The 12,162-nt window shown below is 50.6% G+C and overlaps 1 protein-coding gene across 9 annotated transcripts in view; it reads left to right on the top strand.

The window, feature by feature from the left end:
• The window catches only part of PLEKHG4 (pleckstrin homology and RhoGEF domain containing G4), a 94,224-nt gene that overhangs the window by 52,990 nt on the left and 29,072 nt on the right, over positions 1-12,162 (top strand). For all 9 annotated transcript variants that reach the window (XR_007168923.2, XM_067004468.1, XM_048078607.2 and 6 more), the window contains one exon: positions 10,936-11,074. Coding sequence is in view for 8 of the 9 variants with exons in the window: in XM_067004468.1 (XP_066860569.1) it covers positions 10,936-11,074 (139 nt within the window). In the remaining variant the exon portion in view is untranslated. The remainder of the gene's footprint in view (positions 1-10,935; positions 11,075-12,162) is intronic.

Below are 12,162 nucleotides of genomic sequence, written 5' to 3'. Positions count from 1 at the left end.
CCTTGGGTTGCAAAGACCTGATAAAGCAAAGAGTCACAACGGCCCAGATTTCTTAGTCTGAAGTTGTGAGGCCAGCTCTGAACAGGTAACTGTCAAAATATGCAAGAGTTGCATGTAAGTAGAGGCAAAATTTTTAAGAGCAGGAGTTTTCTGCAGTCTTAGCTTCGGTTAGTTAAAATATGCCAACCAGAAGTACAGGGCTAATAATAAAAAGCATGATTTTTCTGAAGAGGCATGGAGGGGAAGGACAAGCCCAGCTATACTATCGCCTGGGATTGAGGAAGCAAGAGATCTGCTTGCTGCTTTGTAGGGGATGTGTTCTGCCAGCTCTTGAGGCTGACTTTCCTGCTAGCTCGTAGCTTTGCATGGCAAAAAGAAAATCCTGAAGTGGTCAGAACAGAGAGGTACAAAGCAGTCGGAAACCATTTAACTGATGTTTTACTGCAGGATGGAAATAGTGTCCTAAACGAGGCAAGGAAGCAGCTCCTGCTCTGTGCAGCCGGTTGCTATCTGCTGAATACCTTTTGGATGCACGTAGCAAACAGACCTGGCTCTAGTCATTCTTCGGTAATGAAACCTCTCCCTAGAGGTTGCTTTTGGCATCTTTCCCTGCTCTGCCCTCCTGGAGAGCCAAGATGCCCTTTGGAGTGTTTGGTGACACAGAGCAGTGGGACCTTGTTGCAGCTCACGTCTGACCCGGGCTTTGGGAGGGTTTGCTGAACCAGCGACGTGGCTTCTTTCCTGCGGAGATCGAACTCATCGCATCAGGTCATGCAGGAGAGGTGTGTCACAGTACATGCATTTGTTTCTCTGACAGATGCTTTAAGAGCCTCCAAGAACCCCTCGTGGATGGTCCCCTCCCGAGAGGTGCTGCAGCACCAGAGCGGTGGCTTTGGCTGGTAACTGCTCTTTGTTCCTGGTGTGAGCTGACCTGGAGTCCCCGTGCTCTTTCTCACCAAGTAGAGCTGTAAAAGAGAGCCTTGCTCACCAGCTGCTGGCCCGCAGAGGGAAAGGCAGACCTCTCTGAGCAGTCTTTCTGGATTCCAGCCTGTCCCCATCTTAACAGAGTCTTACAAGACCCTCCGTGGTGCTGTGAGAGATGCTGAATTGTCCGCGCTTGTAACCAGAAGCCTGGCTTCTGTTCTCAGCTGGAGCCACGAATGCTGCGGTCGGTGCAGGCTTCCTGCGGGTGTTGTGCCGAGCTGAGTTCCCGGGGAGCCACCGAGGAGCTGCTAGCAGGGCACGATTCCTGCAGGCAGCCCATCACAGGACTACGGGATGCGGCGTGCCCAGCTGGTCCCACACCGCTGTCCCACCTCCGGGAAGACCGGGCTGAACCTGGCCGAGGTGGGGGTGTGGTACTGCTGAGCCTGAACACGTGGGGTGCTTCCTGAAGTGCTGTAACGATAGTTCCAGCCTGGGCCGGCCACCTCAAGGTGCAGGTGGACTGCCGAAGCCAGCATTGCCACTTATTTATTGTTAGAGGGGCTGGCAGGGTTTAAGCACAGCATGTTTGCTGTCGCACCAGCTGCTATGCTGAAGGCTCAGTGCTTCTTGAGGTCTGTTAGCACAGGAGTTGAAAGTGCTCCAGGTTTTGCTGTGCCAGCCTTTCTGGGGGCTGAAATGCCAAGCCATTAGCCTGGCTGGAGTTCCTGTTGGTGAGTGTGGACAGATGCCACGGAGACATCCACCACTTTAGTGCTGTTAATATATTTTTTTTATTATTATTTTTGGACAGGAAGTCTTTAATGAACTCAGTCTTTTTCGTAAGTTTTGTAAGGCTGGCTGGCAGGTGTGTCTTTGGCTTTGGGATATCTGGAGCATTGATCAACCACCCTGCGGCTTGGAGACAACTCACCACGCCAGCTGTAGAAGGCGTACCAATGCATTGCTTACTTTGGGGTGGATTTTGAAGATTCCTCTGACACTTCCATCGTAAGCCTTGGGAAGCTGCCAAAAGCCGGGCAGCAGCAGTGGGAGCTCTTACTGAGGCGAGGCATCAGTGCGGGGACCAGGCAGTGAGGCAGAAGCTTCTACCCCTGTCTTCAGCCAGACGTTTTCCACTGTTGTTCTCATTATTGCCGCTCTTCTGGCGTAGCCAGGAGCTGGGAATGTCTGCCAAGGTGAGGTGTCCAGCGACGCCTTTCGTCCTCTCGATATGCCGTGAGTCAGAAGTGGAGGAAAGAAAATACAAACATTTTTTTTATTAATGCAAAGGTGCCTGCATTATACTAGTCAAACCAGAATCCGCCTGGTGCGTGGCTCTGCCAGCAAACCTGCAGTTAGCATGGCCCAGGAGTGGAGTCGCATCACGTTCTGCCTGCTGGTGGGCAAGGTGGCCGCAAGAGTAGATGTGGGAGCTGGAAAAAAAGAGGAAAACCTCAGCTGGTGAAAGCATGACTAGGTTGGGTGCTGGGCTCTGTGCAGCACGGAACCAGAAAAATCATAATCTCTTCCCCCGAGCTTCTCATCTGAAAAGAATTTGTGCTTGCAAGCTGTGAATAAACAGCTTATAAATAGATGGAGGAGTGAAGCCTCCTTTTGTTTGCGAAGGCAGTGTAGTTAGCCTCTGTGCTTTGAGGGTGGAGTGGGGAGAGCCAAGAGCTGGTTCTGTCGGCTGGCTATTTTTAGTGTGGCTCGGTGATCTGGATGGGAGCCCTGGGTGGGGACCTGGGCTGAGCAGAGGTAATGGGCAGCGTGGAGCAGGCAGGCTTCCTGAGCAGCAGCTGCCAGGTCCCCGATGCTAAGCCTGACTCGATTACAGCAACAGGGGCTGACCGTACAGCTAACACCACACTTGTGCCTGCCTGCGGAGGATCCTAGGCTGCCTTGAGCATGCACTAGCAACGCTCGCTTGGGTCTGGCTGTCCGCGCGTGGCTGGGACACTCAGTGCCCTGTGTTTTCTCATCCACTGGTCGAGACAGGGAAGCAGTTCCAGTTAAGTGGTGACAGAGCCAGACCTGCGTCATCTGGGCTGTGGAGAAGCCCTGCAGTGGTTCCTGTCACCCAGCCTGGTTTTGCAGAGATCAGTGAATAGAAACTTCAAATCTTACGCAGTTTCAGAGAGATTTTTTTCCAGGTTTGGAAGGATGTAAGGAGCAGCTGGAACAGCTAACCAAGAGATGTGATCAGGTCTTTGCTCCACCTGAGGCCTTTGAAATTAAGATTTAGATGTTCTTTCACACTCCGTATCGGAGTGCAACCACAGCTTGTGCTGCAAATAGGATCATCCTGCTCCTCTGCACTGGTCTTCCCGTTCTGAATGTCTGCTTGAGAGATGCATGCAGCAGTGAGGCACAAAGTCTGCGTGAAGTTGTTGAAGCCATGTCCAGCAGATGCAGGGTTTTCTGCTGTCGATGAAGCAGTGGCTTACAGCTGTGTGGTGCTGCGGGAGCTCATGTCTGTGGGGCTTTGGCAAGACTCCTGTGGGAAGCAGCTCCTGGGATGCTCCAAGCCAGTTGACCCTGGGAGCTTTGGGTACCTTCCATGCTACCACTTTTCCACAGTGCACGCCCCTGACGTGCTCTGCGAGATGCACCTTTCAGTGGTAAATGTATTTTGCATATTTCTTCTGGGAGCCTACTCCTAAAACCTTCATCTTTAGGTTCAAATAAACTCTCAGTGTACCTTGAAGTGAGATGAAAAACCGTGCTTAAATCCTGGCCTCAAAGTTTGGCAGCTTTCTGCCACGAGACGCCTCTGCGCTGTTGCTGGTGACGCAGAAGATGCTGACAAACACAAAACCTCTGGCCCTCAGCAGTGCATGGGTGGCAGCGCTCTTCCATGTCCGTGTTTGTTTGTGTCAGGCGGAGGGAGGAGCGCTCGGCGACATTTCTATCCAAACACATGCCGTGCTGCTTGGTATTCATTTTCTTTACAGTCTAACCTGTTCCCTGTGTTTGCGTGGTGGTTTTAGCCTGGCAAAAAGCACTTACGCTCGCATTAAACAAACCTTGTTGCTCTGCACATAAAGGAGCGTGGAGCCGTTGTCGTTCTGGGTGTGCGAAGTGCTGTGTGGAGCCTCTCGTGGCACTTGCAGGGAGGTATAAGATCGCAGAGCTCTTCTTAGGTAAGTTTTTGTTGTTCTTTGAGGCTTTTCGTGAGATGATTCCTCTCAGCTTCCCCTCTGCTGTTCGTTTTCTACTGCGTTACGTCCTGAATCTTCCTGGATTCAGTGGGACTTCACCCAGAAGACTCCTGTTTTGCTTGTTCTTGTTTGCGATCTTTGTCATGCCAACAGGGCATTAGCTAATTAATGACATGCTGTGAGGTTTTTTATCTGTTTAAAAATATTACGGAAAAAATTGCAAAAAGTTTCCAGTATAGGATGTTAGCTGGACCGCCCGAAGTTCCTGGCTCAGCCCACACCATTCCACAAGCACCGTGTTTTGTGCAGCTGAGTTGGGGTGGCTGTTTCTGCTGCCGGGGTGGTTGATAGCACAGTCACTGCTACGACCTGTATGGTAAAAATTGGGAGCGTGTAAAAGGAGGATGTGTCAGGGACACAGGTATGTGGCTTGCAGTGGGTATACAGATTTGAGCAGAGCATCTTGAAACCCTTGAGGTCCTAACGCCAGGAACACAGCCATTACGCTAGTGCAGCCGACCTAGAGTATACATATTACTAGGTTAGCGTACATGGGATGAGGTTTGGAGGTAAGAGTTTTTTCAAGCTGGTAGAAGACCACAGCTGCAAGCATGGTGGTCCCGGAACACTGTGGCCATGTCCTGTCACAGGCTCCACTGGGGGGTGAGCTGCCCCTGTAAGTTGGCTCTTTGTTGGCTTTTCGTTGAGTTTCTTCGGGTCCGGTGTATAGATCGTGCTGGGATTTACGATCAACCAGTCTGAACGCAGTTTGATTGCAACTGAATGCAAGTCAGGCCGGGAAGAGAATCCAAGGTAGCAGTTTGTGACCACACCTGGATACTTAACCTGTGTGCTTCAGTCCCACTGCTCTGGAGGGACTTCAGAGGGTATTTCTGCTACAAACACATTTAACCAAACCGTGCTCCAGAGAGGGCTCTCGGCAGTTACGGGCTGCAGCGTGTTGCATTAATTGGTTGAGTTGTTCCCGGTGCACGTGCTGGTCAGGGAGCCTGGTGAGGAGGGTTTTGGTTGGGTCTGTGGTCTCAGCGATCCGCTGTTCCCACCGCGATCAGCAAGCATCCCACAGGCAGCCCCGAGCTTGGTGTTTGACCGCCGTGCCCTTCTAAGGACACTTCGGGGTTCTGAACGCTGCACCCAGCTGTTCAAGTACCTTTATTAGGTAACTAAAACCACCGTGACTATTTGGGTGCTGCAGACAATAATTACAGTTTATTTAGCAATACCTGCATTAGCTTCACGATGGCTTGTCCAAATTTTAACCTCAGCTGCTTGCGAACTTTTCAGCCTGACGAGCAGGAATTTGCCTTTGAGGTTGACCTCATTTTATGGGATGATTACGAATATGGCAGTCGGGTAGGTTGCTACCAGGATGCGTTAATGGCCAAGAAAGTCTCTAATGCATTTCTGTTGCTGCAAAACACCCCTCAGGCGTACAAGACTTTCCCTGCGAAGCCGGAAGAATTTCTTCCTGAAGCGTTGTTCAGGATGCGCAAATGACTGGTAGGCTGGGTATCAGCACAGATGATCTGGGCGATGTCCTTGGACCAAGTCGTCCTTTAAATGTCCTAGCTGCCAGATCCTACTCCTGTTCTTCCAAAGCCTGTGGAAACATCCACTAGGAAAGTTCAGCACCAGGAGTGGAAGACTAGGTGAAGGTAATGGTGTAACATCTGGCTGTGTTTCTTGTAAATTACAGAGATCAGGGATATCTGATTTTCCTGGGAAAGCTAGCTGGAGGAAATCTGCCTAACCGCCACGCAGCACACTAACAGAAGGCAGCGTGTCTGTGCTCCTTCCATCCACAACTTTTTGCCGTTTTAAAATTGACCAAGGTTAGTCAGAGGATGTGTTCTGGTTTTAGCCCTCCCTCTAGGTTGGTTCCTCTCTTGGTCAGAGCCGTTTGTCAAGGGGCAGAGAGCTGCAGAGCAGCGATGGGTCCTGCTGCTTCCCTCCCCGCCCTCTCTGTTTGCAGCTGGCAGGCACGGCTCCCGCAGCACCTGCTTTTGCAAGCCTGCTGGATGCCTTGTCTGTGGCCGCGTGTTTCTGTAAACAAACCAGGTATTTTGCTTAGAAAACTGAAGTGTAACTCTCCAAGGCTAGCTTTTTTGAAGGATGGATTCAGACAGAAATGGTCTTTCTAAATTATAGGTTTAAAATTACCCCGCCATTATACAACAGCTTGGCACTCCTCCAGAAAACTGGAGATGTTTGGAGTCTTTTCCACTGAAACGATAATTACCCAATGAAAACAGGATTTGGGGAAACATAAACTGACATCAAGCTACTCCTTTTTGCTATAAATTATATTGAATCTGCACTATTGCAAAATTACTTTGGATGATTTGACCATGGAAGAATGCAGTGAAAGACTCTTATTACCGCACTCACATGTACAGGGAGACTGCAGTGCATCCAAACATACCCAAGCTTAGACAAGACTTTCCACTGACTTCAAACAACTCTCTGCTTTTCTTCCTCAGAGTTGCTCAGGCCACTATTAAAATATCTTTAAGGTGCTTAACGTCCCTGTGTTTCCATTTGCGTGGCAGGATAGAAGCCGCTTTTGGTCCTTCGACCACTTTTTCAGTACTTGTTTGAAGCGTTTGAAAGTATCAGTACTCCAGGCTGCCTTGAAAGCAGTGAAGGGCAGGAATGGAAAAACTCTGTCTGTGTCTGAAAAAGAAATAGCTGCATATGCGAGGTATAATTTTGCTGCGCAGCTCCTTGTTGCAAGATATTGTTGAGTTTATTGGGGCTCTAGAAGTGATTTAGGAAGGAAATTAGAAAGTGTATCAGCAAATGGGTGGAAATGAGTACGTAGGTAAACAGATGGATAGAGATCTGGGATAACGTGCGCGGTGCTAAAGGATGCTTTCTGTGAGAGCTGGAAGTGCTTAAGAGAATCCAAAAAAACCCAAACTTTCCCATCAGCTGTAATTCTTTGCCTCGGTTTGCATACCTACTGCATATGACAGGGGGAAAGGGTTGTGCTTGCCTCTGTGTAAAAGAGTACGAGGTGGATGTTAGGCAGAGCCTGTCGGGCAGCTAAAAGTGAACTGTCAAGAGCTGACAACGTATGAATGGAGTTACCTTGGAGATGCAACGGCAGACCAACAACTAGACATTGAGGATTTAATGAATGCCTGCCAAGCGAGGCAGAACGTGTGAAAACAGCGCCGCTAGACCTGCCAGCAAAGGATGGAGGTGGTGGGGTGCTGCAGGAGCTCGGCAGAGGAGGAGGAGGGATGGTGCGAGGCTGCACCTGAAGGTGCCTCACCTCTCGGGCCAAGGCTGGAGGTGCCTTTCGGAAGGGTTTTTTCTGGATGCCTTGTGTGCTGTTGCTCAGCAGAGCTCTGGCAGGAGCGAGAGAAGGGGCAGCTTCAGGGTGTTGTATCGTGCTCCGGGTGTATCAGTAGCCTGCTGCAAGGACTCACAGAAAACAGCATGACTTACATGACAACGGTAAGAATTTTAGATAGCAATATATACCCTGAACAGCCTGACTTACAAAGGAAAGTGAGCCCATTTCCAGCCCTCTTAACCTGAGATGAATTCTCTGTCCAGTTCCTGATTTTAGTGTAAGCTCCCAAGCGCATCTTTAATCTGACTTTACACGAGTTTGAGAGGTCTGTGGATCAGTAAAGCAGAACTTTTCCTTGTGTGGAAACAGAATGTCACTGCTAGTAGTATTAATAGTACTGAATCTGCTGAAATAACGAAAAGGTGGCTGAGTATCTGCAGATCTTGGACATGCTGTCACATTTGTCAGGATGTGGGTTGCACTGGGTGGTTCAGAGGGCTCAGTCCTTGCTTCTGACTTTGAAGCCCCAGCTTGGTTCTTCCCTACCGCCTTCTGCAAACCCAGGGAAGGCTTGGCCTCAATGAGATCTTCAGAGCCTGGCTCTTTCTGGTATTGCCAACAATCTGGGGTGGTTTCTGCAGTTGTGTCAAGGAAGGTGCATGTGGCCAGGAGAGCGCAGGTGTCTGCAATGTGTTGCTTCAGTCCTTCAGCTCTGCAGCCAGCAAGTCCCCGGAGCCCCTTCTCTTCTCCAGTCTCAGGCTCCCTGGGGCCAGCAGCGGGATTTTGTTGCTGCATTTGTGAACCTGCCTTTCCCTGCAGTGGTTCACGGGTCGTGAGGCCAATACTGGTCTCAAGTGCGCTCCAACAGGCTCGTCTCACCTGTGGTGACATGGTGCGTTCACCTCTGCACGCAGGGAGCTTTTGGGAGGCATGTTCCTGTTTAAAAAGCAAAACAAGAACACCATAAAAACAGCCAACAGCTAAAACAGGTTGTTTTTTTTTTTTTTTTTTAATAGCTTCCTATCCCTCTGTCCGTATGTTTCCCACAGTCACAGCGTTGTCCTCAGAGGAGCGTCTGTAGGTGCTGCTGGGGAAGGTGCCATCTGCCGCGTGGGAGCCCGCAGCATTCGGGGCCCTGCAGCCCAGGTTGTGACCGACTCCTCTCAGGGGAAATCACAGGAAGCCAGTGAGGGGAGAGCAGGACAAACCATGCCCTATTTCCCCCATCAGGTGTGGGAAGGAGTGGCATGGGGCTTCCTGGCTCCCTTCCCCTATATCGGGTCATGGCCAGTGCTAGGTCGGGCTGTGCAAAAGCTGGAACTTGTTTTGAGTTGCTACATCGGAAGGTTGCCATCCTGCAATATCTCGTTAAATACTGAAACCATCCATGTTTTCATCGTGGATTTGGGGTGTGGGGGGTTGTTTGCACACCCCCTGCCCTTACATAAGAGCAGCAGATCAATCTAGCTTGTCGCCGAGTGCCACCAAAGTAGCATCAGCACCAAAGCGATCTCTCTGGAAGCTCAGAGAAAGGCTGGAAAAACATTTCGTGTCACGAGCGAGCAGTCGCCGTGCTTGCATTTAGCAGCCTGCAAAGCCTGGAGTTGCAGGTGCCAGCGGGGGGAGAGCATTCGGTATGTAAGCTGCTTTCCTCCTGCCAGCAGGGACTTCGGGCCTGTGGGAGTGAGTCCGAAGGTGTCTGCCTGTCTGGCAATCAGTATTGTATTTTGCCGGAGCCTTATTCAGAAACCAGGACCTAGCAATAATGCAGTTGCCAAATACAACTTCCAGCGATCTTCCGAGCTGTTTCTCATTAGCTCTCCTCGCTGTGTCGCTGCTGCTGGTGGGACCTTGCCATCAGAGCCCGCTCCGTAAACAAATGTCCCAGAGCTCAGCTCGGACAGTGGTTATGGCTCCGCTGCTGCAAGTCTCCTGGGTCGGATCTGGGTCTGTCCTTAGGAAAAGATTGCAAAACAGAAGGCTAATATCGTCACTGTTTGTTTACGGGTGGTTTTGGGAAACGCAGAAGCAGCCTTACAGCTTGTATCTTTCCGTTGAAGCTTGCAGACACGCTGTAGAGAACCTGTCTCCTCCGCGCTGCAGTAGCACTGATCTTAGTCCAGAAACAATTTGTTTTTTTGGCTGCACTTTGGAGAAATTCATTCTCTAATGGCATTTTGCAGAGGAAAAACAAAAGAGTCTAAGAGCCTGAGGTTTGGGAAGTTGGCTGCTGCACGTCGGGTGGAATTCTGAATGGAAAAATCTTGTGGATTTCTGCTATGCAGAGGTAGTTGTCCAGGCCACTGCGCTGCCTCATGGCAAGCACTAGCTGAAAGCTGCAGGGTGCCTGTGACTAAGTTCAGCTGCGTCTCGCAGGTTCAAGGTGCCTACAACCTAAGACAGAAATAACCCCGAATGCTGAGTTGCACGTATTAATTGCCATTAGCAAAGCTTTCACAATTTTATTAGCTATCTCTGTTTCACAAGTGCTTTGGATAACTTTAATAACGTGACTAAAAACAGCCATGCTCCTGTAAGCCAGATAGTTGTAAGACAATTGCAATATGAAAGCGGGCTTAGGGCGAGTACAGGAGGCACTTGGTGCTGAAGGAAGCTGTAGGACTTTGTAGGTGCCCGTTGAGTCCTTACTGGTAAAAGGAAGGGAAATGCAGAAGCAGAAGAAATGCGGGAAGCTCAGGGACACAAAGAATAAGCTTGAATGTCTGTCTGTCTCCTGGATCCTGGCTGTAGTTCACCCAGACCTGTGCTGGAGAGGCGCTCCACGCGCCCAAGAGGAACTCGATGACGTTCATCGCCTCGCCAGGGCTGAAGCAGGTGCTCGGTCCCTGGCTCGAGCATCCAGGAGTGCCTGCATCCCTCTGTCCCTGCCCACGTGCACTTTGCAGCCAGGCTGGCCAGGAGGCTGCTGCTTGGTGTTGCCTGCTGGGCTCTGCTCAGCACGGCGTGCTGTGGAAGACGGGGAGCTCTGCTTTGTCTTCAGATCTTTTCTGCACACGCTCTTAGCGCTGGGGTGCCGCACACCTGGTGGTTTTGTTTGGCTAGTGAAAGGTCCTGAGAGCGAGTGGGGCGTCAGGAGAGATTTCCTTCCTAGTGTTTGCTTATTTACTTATTTAAATTAAATTTAAAAGGTGCTTTTAGAAACTGAAACTGCCGAGCCTGTGTTTTGTGAAAGCCCACTGATGCAATAATCTGTGCTTATGAAAAGCTGAGTATCCTTTCCGAAAGTGTGACAAGCACAGCCAAGTGTCGCAAGGCACCTGGCTGGGAGGAGGTGCCCTCGTCTTTCCCGCCAGGCCGTCTGCGCTGGGATCGCCGAGCGGTGAATCACGGGGATCGTGCAGGGAGCAGCGCGATTTTCCCCTCTGCTCTCCATATGAAGATGGCCATTACTGGTCCCGCTGGGAGGACGGCTGAAGCGCTGCCTTCAGCCAAGTCGTGTTTGCATGAAGTGCTGGGGGAAAGACCTAATGCAAAACCCCTGACCACACTTGTGTCCCCTTCCAGGGACGCGCTGGATGCTGCTGGTGTGCTTTATAATCGGGTTGATGAGGGCGTTCACCGACTGGTGATGCTGTTGAACAAACGCATCCAGGAGCTGGAGCTGGTGATGGAGTTTGAGAAAGTGGAAGAATGTTTTAAGGAGGTAAGGCCTGTGTGTCGGTTCCTGTGACTGCCTGCTGCCACCCTCTGACTGTGTGTCCCACAGCAGGTACCGGGCCTGTTGGTCCATCCTGCGAAGGTGTAGAACAATGCCCGTAGACCCTCCTAAAGAACACCTGCACAACCGAGCACAAGAATTCGGGATAGATTTTCAGATGCGCTGAGAACCAAGTCACTGTTTGCCTGGCGTATTCTGATGCCAGGTAAAAGTTTCCTGGCTGCTGTCTAGGCGTGGATCAGTCAAATCCCACAAACATCTGTGAGGTTTTCATCTGACTTGATGCCTCCGTCCTGCTGCCGAATGAGCCACATCTCATACCCTGCGCTAGCTGCCCATTCCTGCTGTGCACCCTGGTGTTGGTTCTGTGCAGTGCTCAGGTCCCTGCTGCCTGCTAAGACCCAGGCACTTCCCTGTCCCCTCTGGGTGCAGCCCCTCTGTGCAGTCTCCAGGCAGGGGAACGTCCTCTTGTCTTAAGCCCAAGAGCTGTGCTCAACGCCCCTAGCTCCTGCAGGTCTGTGGGAGCTTAAACTTCCCTTCTTGTGGTGCTCATCAAAACTCTTTACAGCTGTGGGATAATGGAAGTAAACGGGCATTGATTTTTCAGAAGGACCTTTGAAACTTCAAGCCAGGTAGATGAAGAAACTTAAGAAGCTGTAAAATATTTCAGGCTCTTTGAGTGTCCTACAGGATCTAATCAAATCTTTTCAGTGGTGCAGATCTTTGCTCCCCAAGCCTGAGCTGTACCTATAGCTTTTGGAGTCCCGTAGTCACCTTTGCTGTAACTCACCACCACCAGGTGTTTTATATATCACTTGTGTGTATGTGTGTGTATTGTACGTGCGCACACACACATGAGTTTGCTTGAAGGATTGTGTGCTGCTTGGAGCTCATCTTACAAACCTATGTCCTTAAAGATCGGTGCTAGGACCCAGTTCACCATTGTCCTTCTAGGATTCTGGGCTCTTCTCTAGAGAGAACTGGATTTGCAAAGGAGGCTGTAGCCTACCTGTTTTCACAGGCCAAGGTGGATCCAAGAGTTTAATGACTTTCCCATTTGGAGGTAGACACTC

This window comes from Anser cygnoides, chromosome 12 (assembly GCF_040182565.1).
Source record: "Anser cygnoides isolate HZ-2024a breed goose chromosome 12, Taihu_goose_T2T_genome, whole genome shotgun sequence".
Taxonomy (NCBI): domain Eukaryota; kingdom Metazoa; phylum Chordata; class Aves; order Anseriformes; family Anatidae; genus Anser; species Anser cygnoides.
Note: the sequence above shows the minus strand (reverse complement) of the source record. Positions and strands in the feature narration are given on the sequence as shown.